This window comes from Erpetoichthys calabaricus, chromosome 2 (assembly GCF_900747795.2).
Source record: "Erpetoichthys calabaricus chromosome 2, fErpCal1.3, whole genome shotgun sequence".
Taxonomy (NCBI): Eukaryota; Metazoa; Chordata; class Cladistia; order Polypteriformes; family Polypteridae; genus Erpetoichthys; species Erpetoichthys calabaricus.
Genome location: NC_041395.2, coordinates 273780022 through 273803465, shown reverse-complemented (window position 1 = coordinate 273803465; position 23444 = coordinate 273780022). Strand labels below are relative to the sequence as shown.

Below are 23444 nucleotides of genomic sequence, written 5' to 3'. Positions count from 1 at the left end.
TCTTCTGTTTCTCTCTCTCTCACACACACACTTACCTATAGTTGTAGTGTAGTTTTCTAAACCACAGTTTATTTTCTCTTTGTATTTTCACCAAAACTTGGTGTTTGGCTGTTCGCCTATTGATTATAACAAATGTTGTTTTAAACTTTTTGTTTGACCGTATGATTTATGTGCCAGCTGTTTAGGGAGGAATAGGTCATGTGGGGCGCCGCCATACCTGTACTTACATAGGGTCCCAAATCACTATGTCAGCCCCTTGGTTCAGATATGAATGTATATATGCATTTATAATTGATTAACACCATGTACAGTATACATGGGTTTTCCTCCAACATCCCAAAGATGTGCATGTTAGGTTGATTTGTGACTCCAAATTGGTCTGATGTGGTCTTGGGTCTAAGCATGAGTAGGCCTTTAAGTGAGTTTTGACAATGTTATGATCTTGCCAAGTATTTTTTATTTCTACTATGATTTGACCTTTATGATGGTGCACTGAAGCATATAACTCCTTTTGGGCAAACTGGCTGTAATTAAGATATAAAGTGTTGTACTTACCAGGCGAAATCTGAGTATCAAATTATTGGTCAAATTATTGCACACAGAAAAACCATCATAATAATATTTGGCAATGGCAACACATTTGAGATGTTAACAGAATCTGTATATGTGTGCATAAATTTGAGCATGTGATCATTTTATAAATTGAATCTGTATGAAGGCCCAAAATTGGCAGCATTGGCTTGGTCATCTGTTTTTTCCTGTAGGCTATATAAATATATAAAAAAAAAATCACATATGGATAAATATTTAATTACTTCATTTATTCTAAAATAACTCAACATGCACTTGTTTGTATTTGTTTCATTTTCCCTTGTTTAAAATCAAGTTCTGCTAAAGGTGAGATGCAGAAAAACACAAAAACTATGTCTAGTTTAATTTAAAACGATTATTATACGCACAATGTACCTAAAAACTGCAAATTTAAATAACATTATTTGACATTATTAACATCAAAAAGTAAATATTGTCACCACAAAACTGATATTACCAAATGAATGAACAATCTTGCCTGCCAAGATTATAATATATTTCAATGACAAATCTGCATTAATTAGCTTTGGTTCTAACACCTTTTGGTTACCGGCAGTATTACATTTTTGTGCTTGGTTAGCACAAAATATTTATGTCAATATTTATGCTTGAAATTCCATTTTGAAAAAACATTTTTTAGTGTGGTTTATTGCTTTAAAAATTCCGCAACTCATGAACACAAACTTCATACCATGCAAGAAAACATTTGTGATGTAGGTTTCAGTCCAGCTACACCACTATTGGCAATGTCCATTAACACTAGAATTACCAGAGCCTATGAAAAAACTCGTAGATCCGGCCCACCTTAAATGCGTTCGCACCTCTCCGTCAGCGTCTTTTGTCCTGCAAATGTGCCGATAAAGACGAGCAGCAAGCAGCCTGCTATTCCATCCCCCCACAGCTGCAGAACGTACACAAAATTCTCCCAGCTCATGCCTTGATTGATTATCTGGGAGTGAAGTGCTGGAGTTTTAGAGTGGAAATAATAGATTGTTATTTGCAACACATGCATTTCATGTGTGTTCCGTTTCTACAATAATCTGTGTAAACACATTGTTAAAACAGAAACGTTTGTCATATTTTAGTAGTAAATGACAAAATGTTGGCATAAACTATATAATGTGTGAAGGCTGAAGTCCAAATAATACACACTTTCACAAAAGGTTCAAGGATAAAACAACAGCTTCCGTGGCGTAGCATTAAGATTTACTGACTTGCAATCAAGAGTCCCCAGTTTGATCCCAACTGCCTCCTATATTTGCTGTTTTCAGTAGTGAGCTGCTCTAATTGTTAATATTATACAGTACACACATACATTTTGGTTTGCGTCTGTAACAGACGGTGTACATTTATAGTACTTGTGAAAGTTACTGTTTTATTTTCACTTTTATTCTCTCACAATCATGATACATACTAGACTCCCCCCACCCAGGGATCTGACACTCTTACTTTTTATCTGAAACTGGGAATAACTGTAGATGTGAGTGGTATTTTGAGGCAATGGAACTGGACATTCTCTGATCTGGAGGGATAAAAGCTGACACACAAACGCTGGTCAAGCTGCCTTCTTCGTATCTCACCGTCACTTGATTTTGTTTTATTCAGTTTTATTGAGTGTTCCTGCTCATGCTGAATTAGTATGCACCTTATGGTCTATGATTTCAAAAAAAAAAAAAAAAAACAGAGCAATAGGTATACAGTATATGATATTTGGAATTATTCATTTTATGACCTGTATAGTACATTTCGGAAAAACGTGGCACGGATGCAACATTATTCATATTATTCATATTCATTCGCATAACATCTTGCGCTTGTAATCAGTGACCACGTGTTTTTTTTTTTTTTCGATCTTGCCAGTCCCCATATGTTGCTGTTTCTTTTGTACTCCAGGACATGCAGAGGAAAGAATAGTACAGAGCGGTAAGTTCAGCGCTACTATATATGCAATCATCAAATTCAAATGTTAACAGTTCACACACACGTAAAACCGTCCTTCCTACATTTACGACATGTGTACCTGTTGCAATGCGCACACTTCTCTCTATGCTGTGGTTTCTACATTTTTACACACCTGAAAGAAAGAGACAATATATGTGACATTCTGAAGAAATAATTTTTTGACCTGAATGGTACCAATTAGAAAACATCATCGCACTAATGCAATATTATTTGAAAACGAACAGTGTGAGATTGGGTGTGAATTTATGCTGGAGCTGTTACTTAGAGTCTGATCAGGAGGGTCGGGGGGGTTTGGGGGTTGGGTTATACAGCGTGACCGTGATTGAGAGAATAAAACTGAAAAAAAGCTAACTTTTACAAGTACAATAAATTTATACCCAATGTCCTATATATTTGTCTTTCTTTTTTTCTCCGTCCTGCATTGACACCGTGCACCAGAAGGCGTGAGCTTATTCAGTGTAAGCAGGAACATGCAGGTGGTCATTTGCTGTGTGCTATAATATGTTTTATTATATAGTTTATGCCAACATTTTGTCATTTACTACTAAAATATGAAAAACGTTTCTGTTTTAACAATGTGTTTACACAAATTATTGTAGAAACGGAACACACATGAAATGCATGTGTTCCAAATAACAATCTATTATTTCCACTCTAAAACTCCAGCACTTCACTCCCAGATAATCAATCAAGGCATAAGCTGGGAGAACTCTGTGTACGTTCTGCAGCTGTGGGGAGATGGAATAGCAGGCTGCTTGCTGCTTGTCTTTATCAGCACATTTACAGGACAAAAGACGCTGACGGAGAGGTGCGAACGCTTTTAAGGTGGGCCGGATCTCTGACTTTTTTCGTAGGCTCTGGTAATTCTGATGTTAATGAAGGTTCCCCTAGATGCTCAAGTCTAAAGCTTTTCTGCCTTGCTGGGAATTATTTCATGAGATATACAATATTGAACAGGAAAACATTCACAGAAATCTGATTTTAATTAAATATACTTAATCCTCTTTTTACCTTACAAAGTAAACAGTCTATTGGGATATTATCTAATATCACCTGGATGACTGTCATGTAGAAATATTAAAAAAAGGTTAAAAGTTCTTAAAGAATTATGAATCTGATCATAAAAAATAATCTAGAAAAAAATGAAACTGTTCTGATGGGGATGGGGCATTTAACCAAGTATGAATCTGTTACTATTCACATTAAATATTATTAAGTTTCCAAAACTTCTGCTTATTAAATAAAGACTTTAGTTTCTGCTGGCACAGTAAGAATGCAATTTAATTAAAGTGTACCAAAAATGACTCTGGCAAAGCACCTCAAGCCGATATTCCATTCATTATCATATACTTGTCACATAGTTTACCCATGTGCAATTCCAATATTGTACTGCTACTTGCCACACATTATAGTCTCCTCAAGTAGCCACATGCAAGCTTTCATCTACTCGTCATCTATGTAATGTCCAGTAATAACAGTACATGGAAGAAGAATATAGTCAGCCACAGATCAAACAACTGCAGGCCCAAGTCAGCATCCTTGTGGAAGAAAGGGTGTGTTATTCTATAATGTGAGGCTAGTAGGATTGATGGTCTTTGGTTAAACTGACTAAAGTCATGTCTAGATAAATTACAATAGGTTTGCGGTACTTTATGGGAATGATAAAAGCATGCCATTGTTTAGAAATCAGTCAAGAATAACCTAAGACATTTAGATCAAATTTAGGTTATGCTGTAAACATCAAATTTTCCTAATTTGCCTGAAGAGTTTAGGGAAATGAGCAGTGTCTGGGTTTTAGTTTTTTTTTTATTATTCTTTTGTCTAGATCACCTAATCATTTATAAAAAGAACATGTCTGATGAAATGATCAGAGTAGCCATTAACTGCCATGGTGTTTGATTGCTTTTCTCCAATAAAGCTGTTACTTGATCTGTCTGATATTGACTTTGGTGTTCAAGTAGGATTTGAAACCATACCTCCATTCAGGGACTTCAGAGATTGCAGTTTCATTTATCCTGTGAACGTTACATCAGGTTCAGGAGTCTGGCTAGAGAACTTGCACCTCTTTCACACTAATATGCACAACATTGCAAGAGAATTGGTGGCATTTATTTACAATTATTTTACTACACAAAATGTTTCTTTTACTTATGTGCTTTGATAACTGAAATAGAAATCCACCCACTTTTTCAATTCCTGTACTGTTTAATAAAACCTTTTGTTCCCAAAAAGAATCAAGCAGAAGGTAAAAACAAATCATTAATAGATTTCCAGTCCACTGCACTACACACTAACCACATTAGGTCATACCAAAATCACCAGTCCACCAAACATGCATATCTACAGAATGTGACAGAAGCTTGAAGTAACCAGTGAAAAATCTTACATTGACAAGAACAACAGCCACAGTATGTGTTGAAATGCAAATGTAGGAAAAGCATCTGTTGAAATGAAAGAAACTACATTATGCATTTGTGGATCTGGAGAAGGCATTTGACAGGGTGCCATGAGAGGTGGTAAAGTGGGCATTAAGAAAGCTGAGGAGAAATAATTAGTGTCTGTGGTGCCGTCAGTAAGTGAGGACGTTTGAATGGTGGTCAGGACAGCAGGCAGGGATAGTGAAATTTGTGAAATGAAGGTGGAGCTGCACCAAGGATCATTTCTGAGTCTGTTGCTTTTTATGATAATAATGAATCCAGCCAAAGAAGGTCTTGTTTGCTCAATTACATCATTTTAATGACAAAAAGTGAAGAAGAATTTTATATTAAGATAAGTGGAAAGCTAGCTTGGAAGTGAAAGGAACTCTAGAAGAGCCATGGCCAATGACAATTGGTGCTGTGTTTTTAAATCATTAATTATTTCATCAGTGTGCATGTCACACTCCTTTACTTCCTTGACTTTTCCTAAATTAGTGCAGAACTGCATCATGCGTTATAATTAAAGCCGACATGCCAATTTGACAAGCAGTTCTTCCTGATGAAATGTTGATGTCCTTTCACACAGCAGACGTCAAACAATCCTGAAGTAACGAATCATATTTTGTATAGCTGCTGATGAGAGTAACAATATTACTAATAGATATAGTACTATTTCCTGTTTGGTGAAAGATTACACTTGATTGCCAGAGAAAGTCAGTGTGACTGTAGTGATGTGTCTTGTGAGCCTTTCACAGGCAGAGAGACAAAATTCAGTGCTGGCTAATGGTTGAAGTGGGCCAATAAACAGAGGCACATCTCTTCTGAGCTATGGAGAACTGGCAGGTATGGTATGCGTACCGGTGCATACCAACCCTTTCTGACTAGCTTTTGCCTTCCCAAGGTGGACCCTGATGCCACACTCCCATTCTGAATTAGGTTAAGTATATCAGCATGCTTGGATCTCCAAGAGGGTCATCCCAAACACTGCACCCCCACTCTCCTAAGAAATTATGGGTAGTATATAATGCAATGTGATGAGGTTAATGAAGCAGACATAACCAGCAGTTATTCTGTTCCAAGAGCTGCTGCTAAGAATATTTTCATATTACTTTGTATGGTGAATAAGCTACTTGCCCAAAATGCAAGCCTGACCCATACTGGAAACAAAATTAAATAAGAGCTGACACCCCCCAGTGGAAGTATACAAAAGATGGTCAGGAAGACAGAGAAAGTGCTGAGGCAGTGACAGAACGCTCACAAAGCAAAACAAAAGTGAATATAGTGCCCCCAATTTTTATTGTGTGGCCAGTACTAAACTCAATCCATCATGCTTCCTGTTATTTACTGTACCTACATAACACATGAAATATGTAAGTAATGCTGTAATTGTGCAAAATATTTACTATATATAAAAATATATCATTTTTACTTAATATAATATTTTAAATTTCTAGCTGATTAAACAGTGTTGTTTACCTTTTTCAATTAAATACTTAAGTGGATTTATGCGAGTTGGAAAGCAGTTTGGTGGGTGAGTGCATAGTCCATGTAGCATACAAGTGGTACTGGTTTTGGTAGAATCTTAATCCTTCCCTTGTCAGAAGAGGTGGAAATGCTAACGTCTCTTAGTGGAAGCCTTTGATGTGTTGGGCCCACCCTTACTAGCCATCATCAATGATTCTATTAGTTCGGGAGTTGTGCCCTCATTTTTTAAACACACTGCAGTCCATTCCCGTCTACAAAAGGCAGAATTAGATCCTGGAGTTTTAGCCAATTTTCATCCGATTTCCCAGCTGCAATTTCTGGCTAAAATTCTAGAAAGAATTATTTATAATCAATTGGTTGATCACCTTAACTTCAATAATTTATCTGAGATCTACCAATCTGGATTTAGGTGTTATCATAGTGTTGAAACGGCACTCCTGAAAGTGTTCAACGACATCTCTCTTATTACTGACTCAGGTGATGCAGCAGTCCTTGTCCTCCTTGACCTGTCCGCTGCCTTTGACACTATTGACCATGAGATATTGCTGTTGGACATCTGTTGGGCTTAAAGGGGCTGCTCTTAACTGGTTCAGGTCATATTTAACTGGTAGACACTTTTCAGTGACTTTTAATTCCTCTTCTTCATCTACTGCTCACTGGTGTTCCTCAGGGATCCATTTTGGGTCCTATTTTATTCTCCATATACCTTCACCCTATTGGAGCAATTTTTAGGAAACTTAACATTTCTTTTCAATGCTATGCTGATGATACTCAGGTTTATATTCCTGTCTGCAACTCTACAACAAATCAACTCCACAACTGTCTGTCTGAACTAAGATCCTGGATGGCTAATAATTTTCTTGATCTAAATCAAAATAAAACGGAGGTGCTTATAGTGGGTCCATCAGCTAAAGCCCAAATTGGTCTTGGACTTCTCGGCTCTTTCTCTGTCTTTTCCAAACCTCAAGTCCGCAATCTTGGTGTTACCTTTGATAGTAACCTCTCTTTTGAGAAACAAGTAAATTCTGTAGTCAAGAGCTGCTTTTTCCAACTTCGTCTATTAGGTAAGATAAAGCCTTTTTTTATATTCTAGGGATCTTGAGATAGCTACTTATGCGTTTATTTTTTTCTCGCCTCGATTACTGCAACTTGCTGTATTCTAGGATTAACAAATCCCTGATACACAGGTTACAGTTGGTCCAAAATGCTGCCGCTCACTTTCTGGTTGGGGCAAGAAAGTATGACTCTGTTTCTCCTATTTTAGCTTCTTTACATTGGCTGCCTGTCAGTTTTCAAATTGATTTTAAAATCTTGCTGCTAGTTTTTAAATCTTTACATGGGCTTGCTCCTGCCTATTTATCTGAACTGTGTGTTTTACATCAGCCATCTAGAGTGCTTAGATCTTCTGGTCAGCTGTCTCTGGTTGTTCCTCATACCAAGTGTAAAACCAAGGGGGACAGGGCTTTTGCAGCTGCTGCGCCTCACCTGTGGAACTCTTTACCTCATCATATAAAGGAGTCGTCTACAATTGAATTGTTCAAAACAAGATTAAAGACTCATTTCTATTCACTTGCATTCCATGACCTTCAGTAATACTGATGGTTTCCTCTTTGTGATTATATATAACATTACTTTTATTTTTTATGTATATAACATTACTTCTATTTATTATGTATTTTATTTTATGTTCATATATTTTATTTCTATTTATGTTTTATGTTAATTGTTTTTTGTTTTTCTTTTATTCTATTATTGTAAAGCACTTTGGCCACAGCATTACTATGTTGTTTTAAATGTGCTATATAAATAAATTGACATTGACATTAATGTAGCTTGTGAAAATTTAAATATCAGCAATGGAGTTATTTAGTAGAAAGTATGAAAGTTCTGTTATGTGGCACACACTGAGTGCAGACAGAGATGCAGACATGGCAGTGATAGCTAGGGTAAAAGAAACTTGGAAGAAATTCCAGGAGATGTCTCAAGTTCTAACTTCCAAAGGCACTGTAGGTTAAAATTTATGAAAGCTGTTCTGTGACATGGCTGATGAAAATGGAATATGAAAAAAAGCTGGCAAGAACAGAGATTAAAATGATCAGACGGATGTATGGACTGTCACAGTGTGAAAGATAAATGCCAAGTTTGAAAGGACTTGATGTAGTGGTTAAAGGTGTTGTGTGGAGGAGAAACAGTCCAAAGCCCTATATGTACGAGATTAGTTTAACATTAGGAGGTGGAGTAAAGTCATTATTATCAGAGGTCGTCTAATTTTAGTCCCACCCGAACTACTTATCTCAGTAACTTTTTACAAATTGCGCAATTTTGTTGCAGTAAAGATTACAGAGTCTTTTACCTTGTGCAAAAATTCAGAAAAAATAGCCGTGCAAATCAAAATGTCACAAAAACTGTAATTTGAGGCTTTCGGATGTAAATTAATTTACAGATATCCTCTGGTAAATATTACTATACCAAGTGCCTGAAGTGTTTTTTTTTCCCTCAGAGGTCCAAAGGCATGCTGATGTGCATATTTATATTGAAACATCTTTGGGGTTCTGGGGTTTGGTTAGGGTTGCCAGATTAGAAAATTAGAAATACGGGACACTCTTAAAATCTCTCTCTCTATTACTATATATATACATTTACACATGCCCCCTACACATGCAGACCAATATATTATATAAAAGTATAAACATAACTTAAAAACATAAAGCAAGGATTTTAATAGGTTATGAGGAAAACAAAAGTAAAATCATTTGAAAATTATTTAATACAAGCTAAAAAAATTCAGTATAAGTGAAATCATTTGAAAGTATTTATTTAATACAGACAACAGAGAAATATTATTATTATTTAATACAGGGATTTAGTAAAAAAGTGGGTTGTGGCAAGTAGTAACAACAGACTTTGTTGACACTGTATTTTGCAATGCTGATACAGAACTGCACAGATGCGCAGCTGGAGAGCAAAACGGTAAGAGTGTCGCTGTCCTCAGCCAACCATAGCAACTGAACAAGTTGCAAACAGGCAGCAAACACTAGTTTCCTTGTTACATTTGGGTTATTTTCATCAAGAGAATCTGAGAAATGATGTATAATTACTTATAAAGTTACAACTAAGTACTGTAAGAAGGTAGTAAAAATATATTTTTATTACAAAATTTGAAAATGAACTAAATATGGGACATTTGGGTGTCCCTGAAAGGTCAGTACAGGACAGGGGACAAAATGATCAAATATGGAACATGTCCCTTATATAAGGGACTGCTGGCACTCTAGGTTTGGTCCACCTTTGACATGCAAACAGACAATTTAGTTATAAATAAGGATTGCTAATGTGGCTTAAACTGTGTATACATTAATTACCAGTAGTCATAAAGCAAGAATGGTAAATGCCGGTACTAAGTACCCATGCATACTGGCCCACTTCAAGTACCTCACCTCCTGGTGTAAAACAAATCCCATCTGAACAGGGCTTTTGCTGGTTTGAGCATGCGGGGTGGAAAGACACAGGATCATTGGGTGAAGCAGTGCATCAAGATGAATGTGGAGTAGGTGAGGCCAGTAGGGATATCATTTTGATATTTTAAAGCTGGAAATGTTCCCAGCTTAAATCTGGAGGTGGGGGTGCTGAGGTAAGGAGCGATATCATTTTTGATATTTTGAAGTGGGAAATAATTTAATTTTAAAAGCACAGTACAAAAATAAAGTAATGGTCTTTAGGCATAAGTTATAATGTTTCTACCCTTGTAGATTAATTGCATTGAAAAATCCGGCACAGTCAAGGGCCTGTTTTGCTTAGCACCAGCTGTATGGTTTGTTTACACTATAATCTTTAATAGCACAGGAGGTCACAAAGATGTTTCAGATGCAAAAGAAAAGAATGTTCAATGCCTTTGACAGATAAATAAACATCCAAACAAAGCTATAAATTAACAGAGATCAATCTAACAGTGGCATAAAAACAAACAACACTATAATTTTAATAAAGGCAAATCTAACAAATAATTTTAAATAGAGAATGGTTGTCAAGGTTTTGTATTGTAACAAAAGGGGTAATCTCAATACTAATGACATGACTGATTGATCTGTTACCTTCAAATCAATTGTGGTCCAACAGAAATAAAATTATTGCCTTCCACTGGTAGCTAATTAGCAACATTTAAGCTATTTAGATTTGGACAACTGGACAAGTTATATTCACATTTTCAACTAAAATATCACATCTCATACTTTATAAGTTTAGATCAACTAAAATATCACATCTCTAAACTTTATAAATTTAGATTAGAGCTTATATGCATTGCACTTGCTTATTACATCCAGCACAAGTTCAGGAGTGACATACTCCTAAAATCAAAATATTAAGTAATTTTTATTTGTTTGGGAAGGAGTAGGTTTTTATGGCATGTGACACCTAGGGTGTAAGTGCAAATAAGATGTGTCAGGGATTAATAAAATAAGGTATTAGGCTAAATAAATAAGCTTAAGCTTAACCCTTTCAAATTGTTAATTTTCAAACTTGTTAAATATATTAAGACTCTGTATTTGATATTCACAAGTGTTTTGTCTTGGTAGAGTAATACAGTATATTGCTCTACTTTCCCCTATTGCATTATTAATAAGTAGCCTTTGTCAAAATACCTAATCTCACAGACTTACCACTGTTTATAAGGTATTATATTATATAACTTATCCCCACCTTCCCTTCTATATCTATAACCTCAGACAATTAGGTGTAGTAAAAAGACAAGCAGAAGTTAAGTTACACATAAAACAATGTATTATTGATAATATTCATAAATAATAACAATATGCAAAGTACATTTGAATATTGGCAACCATACAACCTGATTAAATGGTGATGTGTAGTTTCAGGCGGCACACAGACTTGTAGTTATTTAAAATGTCTATAGTTAAGGCATCATTGGTGCTCAGCTTTCTTCAGAACAGGCCATATGCCTGTTCCAATATGGCTGCTAAGCTGTGGTTTCCATTGTGTTGTCCTTTCAGTTAATCAGTTTGGTCTTCATGATCAGAGGTTAGTAAGAGAGAGATACTTCTTCATCATATGTTGGTTAGTAAGAGAGAGACAATGTGGTTGAGCAAGCAGATTTATAGATTCTCTGTCCAACCCCTACAGCCAATAGGACATCATGGTACTTAAAAGCTTCTGATCCAAGCCAATTCCAAACAGCCATACTTCAGACCAATGGGGGAATACAACATCTTAAAACCTGCCACCCCCCAAGACCATATGTTAAAGTAACCTGGCTTCCTTGCGGGGGTTGAAAGACTTTAGCAGAGAAACACTCGCCAAGCTGATTTAAAGCACACCCCCCAAATCCTGTCGTAAAATTCAAAGAGATCCATTCCTTGGGTTGTAAACATGAATGCTTCTCACTAATATTACATTGCTTTGCCTAAATCACAAATAAAGACATACAAAATATTTATCAAGTTATATGCAAAATCTCACATCACAACAATAAGTTTCTGCACTTTTTACAAATGAAATGAAAATGGGAAAATGTCAGTTTCCTCCATGCTTCTGCTGTTTGCCTTGTCTTCAGCTGACCATTGTGCCAAGCATGATATCTGTTTTTCACATATTCATACTTAGGCACAGTTTTTGCTTTTCTTTTTGAATAAAGTTGGTTTTAGAAGGACTTTAAGGTGTTTCAGATGCATTATTATGTACTGTAAATGATCATTTTCATCAGTCATCAAGTATATGTGTAGCAGTTACATGACACTCAGATATGTAGTTCATTTAAGTAGCACTGCTACATATTAGTGATTAAATAATTTTTCTCTGTATTTATGTGTAAATATAAAAGACAACATGTGACTGTTATTTTGTAATGTTAATGCATTCAACGAGTCTGTAAAATTCTTCTCTAAACTAACTGAATTTTTAAATTGAAATTATCAAGCATGGTACATAAATATTAAATAATGCAGTACAAGTAATAAGCAATAGCATCACTTCGTTTGATTGCACCTTGGCTTGTCAGGATAGTTGAATAATTGGATGTAAAACATCTAGTATATTTCTAACATTAAAAACAGTTTTTGTGAAGAAAAAATCACAAATATATTTCTTCATGCAATATGTCCTTTAATAAAAAGACAAAACTGTTTTAATCGGTCTGGTGTTTCATTTAAGCTTAACTTTGATCTTGCATGTTCTGCCTATGTCTGCACGGATGTTTCTCTGGATATTCTTTCAAGTATATCACAATAACTTAAAGTGTGAGAGTAATTAGCACAAGAGTGAGTGGAGACGAGAGTGTAGGGTTAGTCTTGAGACGGATTAGCACCCCACTTAGGGACCTCTAAAAACAGTGAAGGTGGATTAAGAAGGTTGGAAAATGAGCGAGCATAACTAAATGTACTGTTACTTTCCAAACAGATATTTGCTGTTATGCAAAACCCAAAAAGACAACAACCTTTCACTGTGTACAAATAAGCTCAGGCCTTCCTGGTGTTTTCAGGTGCCCAAACAACTGTAACAACTATATACTAAAAAAAAACAAAATAAAACAAAAAAGATATGATTAAAGTACCAGCAATAGCTAAAGAAGCACAAATTAGTAAATGTATTTTACATTATGCCCTTCAAAAAACTGTTCAAGAGCATTTTAGCTCTTTGTTACTTAAACTATGGAAAATATACAGGTAACAAATTCATGAGATCTCTATACGTGATAATACTGAATCATGTGGTGCTGTTCAAAGCAACCAATTGCATGCATTAAGTCACAATGTTTGCAATATGTTTTGTAACAATGACACACTTTTCAGCAGAATACACATTGTCACTCACTTTCTTCTGACATTTGAAAATTTTCATATGACATTCTCATCAACAATGCACAAAACCTCTTCAGCAGACTATTTTTTGAGCAGAGAAAATAATGGTGTTTGATACTGTGCTCTAAGTGCGTGATTCAGTTTGTTTTGCACCTTTGCTGCCATCTAGTGGATAAAACTAAATAATACATTCAAGGTGACGTTTCTCAGTGTTTAAATCTTCTACTCTGTCAACACCTGCCTTCTACCCTTTACACTGACCTTTGTTGACACCTACCCTTGAAAGAGTTAAACATACAGTTTCATTTCTTGTAATTGTGTCTATGTCCATGAACCAACAATTGAAGCAAGTCAATTAATTTGCTCAGACTGTTAAAATTATTTAGTTGTGCGATTCAAACCAGTGATCTTGTAGTTTTAACTTGCACTCCTCAGCTACAATGAACCAATCTCTATAAGGCAAACATCACTGAATGGTTATTTTAAAAGCTACATCCTCCAAAAAGTGTATACCATAAAAATAGAAGGAAATATTAAGTATTTACTGTATGTCTAATATAAAAGTTGGAGCAATAGTTGCAGTGTCTCCTCAGAAATATATCAGTGACTTGCTTATAGTCACACAATGTCAGCAGAACAATCTGAACCCACAATCTGAAGATTTGAAGTCCAAAGCCTTAACCACTACGTCATCCATCCATCTATTATCCAACCCACTATATCCTAACTACAGGGTCACTGGAGTCTGCTGGAGCCAATCCCAGCCAACACAGGGTGCAAGGCAGGAAACAAACCCTGGGCAGGGCACCAGCCCACTACAGTACTAGGTCACAAAACAGTTATTGATTTTTTTAATGCATGATGAGTCACTCTTGCTGATGATATGGTAATAAAAGTAGTGAGCACAATGTTTTTGAGTAAGTAAATTCACTGACACTGATGCTAATCAATTCAAAAATATATGCGAGAACATGCAAACACCATGTAGGACCTGGTGCTGTGAGGCAGGAATGACAGCCCACTCTGCCTGTGTTAAAACATCTGTACTGAACTTAATAAACTTCAACCTACTTAGACTTAGGTGATGTTGGTGTTGTTAAATTGGCCCCAAATTGTGTGTGTTAACCCTATGATGGACTGACACTCTGTCTGGGTGTTGTTTCTGCCTCGTGTTTGATGCTCGCTGGTATAGGCTGCAGCTGTACCTTGACCCTGCACTGGATATGTAGAATGTCTGCCTATAACATTTGCTCAGCTCTTGTCAGTTGATTACATGCTACATGTAGTGCTTGAAGTGAAAGCAAATAATTGCCAGTACTCCTCTTTTTTTTGGAGGTTGCTTGGTCCTACTCACAATGTTTTTCAAATTTTACACAAATTCTTAATTGACTGAGTGCAGGGGTCCCACTTAGAGTTTTGAGTATGCTGTTAAAAGTATATTATATCAAATGTGAGGGGGTTGGAGTATTTGCTGTCAGAGCATAAGGTGCCACAACCATTTACAGTGGGTACTCCACCAATGAAACAGAAAAATGCCCGCTCAATAATCTCTTTCAGCACAAGCGTACTTTAACAATCCAGCAGCAGATGGCAGGATCTTTGCTAAGTAAAGAAAAAAGCCTCTGTATAGTGAAAGAATATACTGTAAGCTATCACAATACTTTTTCCAGTTATTATTGCTTAGAAGTGACACAGCAATTCACATCTGAACATCAACGTTCAATGTCAATAATGGTGCCTGGCGATGACTATATGAGGTGAGTCCACACTCCTGGCCCAGAAGAAAGACGAACTTAGGAAAGTGAGGTGCACAACCAGTCTACTTTTAAAACGTCTGAATCTCATAACAATGGTTTGCGTTTTGTTTTTTTTGCCTTCTTACAATGTCTGGGATATGCTGTTTTGCAATATACGTATAATCTCAAGACATGAATCAATACTCAATAACATTTTTGATTTGAAAAGTTTGAAGTTTTCTCATTACATCGGAACTCCAGTACCCTTTAGGTCCATTATAAAGTACAAGAGTGGGCTATATATATATATATTTTTTTAAATTTATAAAATTTGCTTCACTTTAGAATGTAATTTTATGAGGCAAACTGAAATATAACATGATTGTGAAGACAAAACTTTCATTAACATGAAAAATACCAAACTTGTCTCTTAAGAATTAAGAATTAACTGCAGCATGTTCACACAGACGTTAGTGCGTCTGCCTCACAGATCCAGTATCAAACACCCAGTATTTGCATATTTTCTTTCGTGTACTCCAGGTTTTGCTCCCACATTTCAAAAGGCAAGTGTATTGGATTAATTGGCACTTCATGTGGATGTGACTGAACACTATGATAGAATGGCACCCTATCCAGGTTTGGTTCCTAACATTTACATTTTTATACTGAAAATACTCAAATTAACTTGGTTAGACTAGACAACACCACAGACCTGCTCCACCTATTTTTTTAAATTAACTGTCCTCTTTATACTGCGTGCTGGCACAGTGAATTTTGAGCAACTATAAATATGTTATTAAAAACACAACAGGAGATGTGCATGATTTTAAGAAACTATTTTCTAGAATGCCAAAGCCTTGTTATCAAAAAAGAAAAGATTTTTTTTTGTGAAGTCAAAAAGAGAAATTGCCAGAAGTCATAAATAAAACCAGTAGAAAGCAATTAGTTATTAACCAAAGTATCAGAAAGTGAGGTCAAAACTAACACTGCTCAAGGCTCAAATCTGTAACCTTGGACAGAGAGCTGAAGTGCTGTGTTGAGTTTTACAGCAGAGCCTTCATGATGTAGTGCGTAGTTCCTCTTGAGAGGCATTTCCTAGTAATGGTGCAGTGTGTCCTGGCAACTAACCAATAAAATATTAAATAGAAAACTATTTTATTTAAAAAAAAATATTAATATATTTCTCAAACAAAACAATTAATCCAAACTACATATAGAGTAATGTTATTTGATAATAAAGCTTAAAGAATATTCTCAAAAATTGAAAAGAAAAATACATTTTAGCAAGATGTCAGAGATTTACTGACTCTTAACAATTACATTTTTCTTATGTGTCTGTTTACCTCCATTGTATTCAGTAGTTCTTAGTTGTTGTGCATTTATTCTGTTAATATTTTGACTACTTGTCTCATACAGTAGATTGATTAATCTGGAGCCAGAGCATCGAAGAGACAGGAAAGTGCAAGATGATTACAGGAACTGTTTCTCTAAATGGCTCTCACTTCAATACTAATTATAATGCTGTATTTTTCAATGCTTCATTATTACATGTATTTTTATTATAGTTGCATGCTATAATACATGTTGGCTCACAAGAGCTCTTTTAATTTTCTGCCAAAAACGAAATAAAAGATTCCATATGCTGCATTGCTATAAAACCGAAAGGAAAAAATTAGATTCAAATGTACCATTTTGGTTTTCTGTGTTTGTTTTAAATTAAATATTGGGCAGACAGTTTGAATAAATCAAACTGCAGCAAAGCTCATCATAATGAATTAAATCTGTTCAGCTGCTCCATCAATCATGCTGTGGGACTTCAGATTGACAACACATCTTATACCCATTAAGAGTTTCATAGTGCCCTAATAAAGCTATGAAACTTTACCTTAAACACTTCTTAAACAAAGCATAGCAGTGTCCTTGCTCACATTAGTGCATGATTGCCTATTAGCAAAGGCCATTAAAATATTTTCTACTGTACTTTAAATGTCTGGATCGTAACATCTGTTATGAAAAGACTTTACTGCAAACACAGTACAGTAGTTCATTTCACGCAATTTACTGTACCTTCACAACTGACTGCCTTTCAGTCATTGTCAAGAATGATTATTTCTACTTCCATTTAAAAAGTTATAAAAAATATACAGCTTATGATAAGAAAAAAAGAGTATAATGTGTTTTTTCTTGTGAAAATAAAAAAATATGTCCTTTAAGGTATGACTATGTCTAACATTTCTATAACTGCTGTGTCTTACAAGATAAAACAGCCACTTTACATTTTTGGGACATTATTGACAAAAAACATGCTTTTTTATTCCTTCTAGTACAGTGAATAAATGGTATTGAAGAAGAATATTTATAACTACTGTATGCTTTAGAATCAGAGTACTTGCTTGAGGACTACATCTTGTACCTTGATATAGCCGATATTTTTAGGCCATTGATATTATTTACATCTGTGGATAAAGCAGCTTCATACACAACATGGCTTTAATGAAAATTAAGCTCTCGCTTTGAATATTACACAATGGAAAAACTTGCCCTTCATTCAATTACAGAATTTAGGAATGCAACCATGCTGGACATCTTCATTATAACATACAAATGAATCATGATGTTGGATTATGGTATATAAAATAAACACATGGTCTGAATTTAAGTTGCTGTATATTGTATACGCCAAACCAGAAATTTCTTTATTTGTTCACTTTGAGGTATCAAAGAACCATATGACTTATGTTATTATAATGAAAAAATTTGTTGCCTGTCAAGTATGTGGGTTTCTTAAATGGGAATGATGCTCTGTAGATCAGCTGAACAGCAACATATACATGCCAAATACTAATAACAATATACCATATTCAAAAAGGATCTGACTGAGAATGAAAAGTTTAACAGAATACAGCCATAAAGCTTCTAAAATCCTACCCTCTGTTTTGAGTTTGTAAACATTTTTGTTTCATACAGAACCAAAAACAAAATTAAAAACTGACTTGAGTTGGGCTGTACTAACAAAAGACAGTACCTTGATAAATGACCGCATAGAGAAGAGGTTGGCTAGCATTGTGGAGAGACCTTGAGCCAAACAACTTTGGGCTATAAAGCCTAACTTTAACTCTGCAAGGCAGATTGCATCATCTCCTTCCTTCCAATTCCAACTAGGAATGTTTAACAGATGGGCCTGAAACAAAGCAAACGAAAAGGAATTTTACAATCACTTTTATAATTTCAGACTGATTGAATAAGCACAAACAATAAACACCATAAGATTATGTACTATACCTATAAAATATGTGGTCTTCTTTAAAACCAAATATGTATTATTGTGAATCTAATTTAATTATAGTCTGAAGTACACAATAGTCATGTAAACATCTGTTGAATCTTACCTTATTGTGATATTGCAACATTTGAGTGATGATTCTTATCTTTGGATGATAATTTTTGATTGAAATAACTCTACAAAAACAGAAAGTTCTATTATTATGCGAGACATGTTTAAAGTATAGCAGATTGCACCGCATAGGTACATGAGCTACAGTGAAAATTTCTTATAAGGAAACATTATCTGAAAATGGAGTATCTGAATGTACTTTTAAATTCTTTGTCCCCTTTGCACAGTAAAACAAAACTACTGATATGTCTACCTGCATTAGATTGAAAGATTAATAGTTTGCCCTTTTCATTTCCAGTAGCTGACATTTTGTATTTCCCTGACAGCTGTTTTTCTTATTTGTGCTTTTCTTTGTCCAGTAATATTTAAGTAAGTGGTTACACTATTTTTGGATCAACAGTATTCTCAAATTATAGATTATAATTTATAAGAAACCTAGTCTCAGTGGTTAAATTTATTTATACTTATTTTTAGTTTCCCTTGCTAAAATTCTTATATAGCATTTAAGCTCTGTAAGATTTCAAATTACCGCAAGTAAACTATTGTAAGACCATAAAAACGCCATTAGTCATTTTGTAAAGACAGCAGTGGCTGCGCATTCTCTACAACTTTTTAACAAGCTTCATACAACCCTCATTTTAAAACAGAGAGTGTGTAGGCTCTAATGAGGTAATTCCACAAGGAAAAGAATGCTATGTTATTTTTTACACTTTGTGTGTTTACATCAATATATCAAAATTATATTAAAATATATATAAAAAAAACATATTTAAAACAAGGATACACTTTAATTTTAGAAGTACCAAAAAAGTCTCCTACAATTGTCAAAAAATACTTTTTGGAATGATTCTAGATGGGATGGGTGATAGATTCAAGTCTCACTATAGCAAAATGCAACAGCAACATTTATCAGCAACAATTATAATATCAAAATATCACAAAGTCATGTTTATTTTTATTGTAAAACCCGCAAAAGGGTAAAACCATTTTATAAATTGTACAGCGCTAACCACTGTGCCGTTGTAGCTCACGATTCATTTATTTAAAAATTTTTGAGACATGCTTAACCATGATAAACAATATTCAGAACTGGAAATCATTTTCAATACAAAATAAGGATGTGGGACTATACAGTATTAACATAACTAAACAGTTACTCTGTTTACCTCATTATATTAGAGGCATCTTCAGCATCAGGATCCGCACAGTATTTATTTGCCAGGATTAAACAAGCATCTGCTGACTCTATCTGAGCAGGAGAAAAATAATAAAGGTAAAAAATAGAACTAATCTTCATATATTACAAATGTACGTGGTGTGCTTTGACAGGATACTATCACTTTAAAGTACATATCTTGTAACCTGAATTATTTTTAAGTGCATTGTTACTGGTGTCTAGTTCCTTGAAATTGGTATATTCTTCAGTTATGCGCTACGTAGAGACTTCCAAAATATACAGTACTGTATTTATTTCATATTGGAACTATAAGCAATTAACCTAACATCTGTTTCTTTACATGACAGTTTTACTGGGTAGATAAATAAGTATGTCCAGCACCTTGGTATCAATCAGATACTACATACATCAGTTAAGGTCTCTAGGAGATGCTACTGAGGCAAACTCAAATGTTGCCTGTGAGACAAAAATAAGTAAAAAGAAAAATCTATTGAATGTATATTCCTTTATGCAAGAGTTTTCCTGGGTCGGTAAGTATCTCATATTAATCAGGTGCTGCATACATTATACATGCTAGCCTGATACTCCTATAGTATGATTTTTCACATTACATCTTGTATCACACTTTAGTGTATGTCTTCATGTTGCGCAGGGGTCCCCAACTCCGGTCCAGGGGCCTCATGTATAACGCCATGCGTAGAACTCACACTATAACATGGCGTAAGCACAAAAGCGGGAATGTGCGTACACACAGAAAAATCCAGATGCAGGAATCTGTACGTATGCAAACTTCCACGTTCTTTCCGCTACATAAATCCCAATCAGCGTGAAAAGAAACGCACGTGCACGCGCCTTCTGTCCCGCCCCAACTCCTCGCAGAATTACACCTCTTTGAATATTCAAATCAATATAATTAGCCTTCTGTGAAAAGACAATGGGAAAAGCACGGGGGGAAATATAAGAATTTCAGCGAATACCAAGTGGAGGCAAAGGAAAAACGTACTATTTGTTGGTTTAAACAGTGGTATAATCAACAAAATGAACTTGATCGAGTGACAGAGTGTCGGAGAAACTTGAAAGCTCAAGTTCACAAAGTCGCACAGTGCTCGAAATAAAAAAGAAATCACATATCAAAGTCGCCGTGAAATGGCGAGTCGTAGCCCACCGTCTGAGTGTCATATGAAAGCTTATTAGGGTACAGACAAAAAAAATAGGCACACAGTGGGGAAAAAAGCACGAAATGTCAACTTTAATCTAGAAATTTAAACTTTAATCACGTAGTTTATTTTGCCATTAAAGTAGAACATCATAAACATCATCTTAAAATCGTTTAATTTACTAGTTTCTCAAATCCCATTGTAACTAAAGTAGCACATTAAATGCTTTGTTCTGTATTTGATCTTCTATGTGTGTGAATCACTACCTGCTTCTTAAACGGGCTTTCTTTTTCTCCGACAGGACACATAATCCATTACATTCATGATATTACAGCTCTCTGAATAATTAAAATACTGAGATGTATATGTGATATCTTTTTCATGATGATAGGAGTTAAAGCATGTTATTAAACATGGGAACACGGTGGCGCAGTGCTTGTTCATGTCTCACGCAAGAGGCTTGCTCCGCCATGCGCGACCTTCGAAGAAATAATTTATTACAGAAGTACTGTCTCTTTCAAACTTTCAATTCCTGCTCTTACTTTTCTTTCTCCCAATACCCAATCGCTACACAATCAGCTCTGTAATAGACGTGAAGTCATTTGTAAGCTTAGAATGCCGATTCTTCAAAACTTTTAAGGAACATTGAAATATCTTTGTAGTACATGTTTAATTATTCTATCCGTCTATCCTTCCAGTGTCGCGTCAGCACCAGCAAGAATACAACGCAATGCAGGAACAATCCCTGAACTAGCTAGCGCTGCGGCACCGTGTCCTCACATGTTTAATTATTAACAATACAGATCATTTAAATGAAGTTAAAGTTTTATCTGTATAATATAATCAACATATTTTGCTGCATTTCATCTTAAAAATTATATCGTCATCATATGTAAATATGCGCTTTATAAAGTGGCGCAGGTTGTACAATATTATAACTGTAGTGCAAGTTTACAGTGAGGTAATCTATACATATTAATAAAAGGCAAAGCCCTCACTGACTCACTGACTGACTGACTGACTGATTGACTGACTGACTGACTCACTCACTCATCACTAATTCTCAAACTTCCCGTGTAGGTGGAAGGCTGAAATTTGGCAGGCTCATTCCTTACAGCTTACTTACAAAAGTTAGGCAGGTTTCATTTCGAAATTCTACGCGTAATGGTCATAACTGGAACATATTTTTTGTCAATACACTGTAATGGAGGAGGCGGAGTCACGTATCGCGTCATCACGCCTCCTACGTAATCACGTGAACTAAAAACAAGGAAGAGATTTACAGCACAAGTCAAACGCGGGAATGAAGGTAAATGACGTTAATTTTTGACTGTCTTTTAATACTGTGTAAGCATACATATTAACACATGTGCAATTAAACGTGTGCATTTACGGGGTGATTTCTCAGGCTTAAAAGCTCGCCTTTTATCAAACGCGGGAACAAAGGTAACTGACGTTGTTCACTGTCTTTTAATACTGTGTAACCATACATATTAACACATGTGCAATTAAACGTGTGCATTTACGGGGTGATTTCTCAGGCTTAAAAGCTCGCCTTTTACTAAAAAGGTAAATGCAAAACTATTTTCAATCAGTTTATTGAAACGCTCCCGTTAAGGATTGCAATAACATATTCGCGAGATAAAAGAACGAAGTAGGGGGAAATGAAGGAAGAGCTGCAAACAGCGAAGAGCAAAAAATTAATTAAACAATTGAGAAGGGAGCGAGTGAAGCATACAAGCATGTTCATAAGGGAAACAAAGCACGGTGTAAAACGTAAGTTTAAATTAAGTTTATAGAAACGCTCCCGCTGCGGATTGCAATAACATATTCGCGAGATAAAAGTTTAATGAGAAGACACGAGGTATAAACAAACCACACGCCGTGGCGCAACGTTAGGGGCAACAGTTTCAACCATTCTATGATCTGCTTCTCGCAACTGAAAGACGGCACATGGCGGATGTTAGCCGACTTGCTGACCGCAACGTTAGGGGCTTCAACTCTGGCGCTGACGCCACATCTCAGTGCCAACACTTTGCAGACTGTACTTAAAAGACACGCCCTCCTCACTGGACAGTTAAAAAGACCAATCAAACTAACGATGACATCAAGTATTACCCAATCAAAAGTAGGAAAGGAGGCATCTTCATAAAATGCGTGTGGGATGATTTGCATGAGACGCTGCTTTAAAAAAAATGATAAAAAAAAATACGGGACAAATCCCGTCCAGTATTGATTCAAAACGGGACGCGCAATTTCATTCTCAAATGCAGCACGATTCCGTATTTTAAAGGATGGGTGGCAACCCTACAGTGCCAGGTAACCACCCATACAATCAGATTGTGATTCAGACTAGGAATGCAATGAATATAATTACCCCGATTTACATACAAGGCGAAAGTCTTGCAACATTCAAAGATGATGGTTTGGGATAATTAGTACTTATTAAGTACACCATACAACATAAACGAGCTTATGAAGCCTTGAACCGAAAAAAGCAAGATCTCAGAGATCGTAAAAAAAAAATAGGAGGTAATGTCGTTTTACTCGCTGTAGATTTTAGTCAAACATTACCAGTTATTCCACGAGGGAGACCAGCAGATGAACTCAACGCGTGTTTAAAATCCATGCTTCTCCCACGCTTGGTTATATGTCGCGTGTTCTCGGGTAGGTACACCAAAAAATGTATACATTTAAGCATGTAATGGGCAAA

At 35.6% G+C, this 23444-nt stretch overlaps 1 protein-coding gene across 15 annotated transcripts in view; it reads right to left on the bottom strand.

Annotated features, from left to right (window-relative positions):
* The window catches only part of kcnma1a (potassium large conductance calcium-activated channel, subfamily M, alpha member 1a), a 733327-nt gene that overhangs the window by 135263 nt on the left and 574620 nt on the right, over positions 1-23444 (bottom strand). For all 15 annotated transcript variants that reach the window (XM_051923733.1, XM_051923735.1, XM_051923728.1 and 12 more), the window contains exons 12-14: positions 19564-19646; positions 18393-18462; positions 18029-18184 (exon numbers count right to left, since the gene is read on the bottom strand). In XM_051923733.1, the coding sequence (XP_051779693.1) occupies positions 18029-18184; positions 18393-18462; positions 19564-19646 (309 nt within the window). The remainder of the gene's footprint in view (positions 1-18028; positions 18185-18392; positions 18463-19563; positions 19647-23444) is intronic.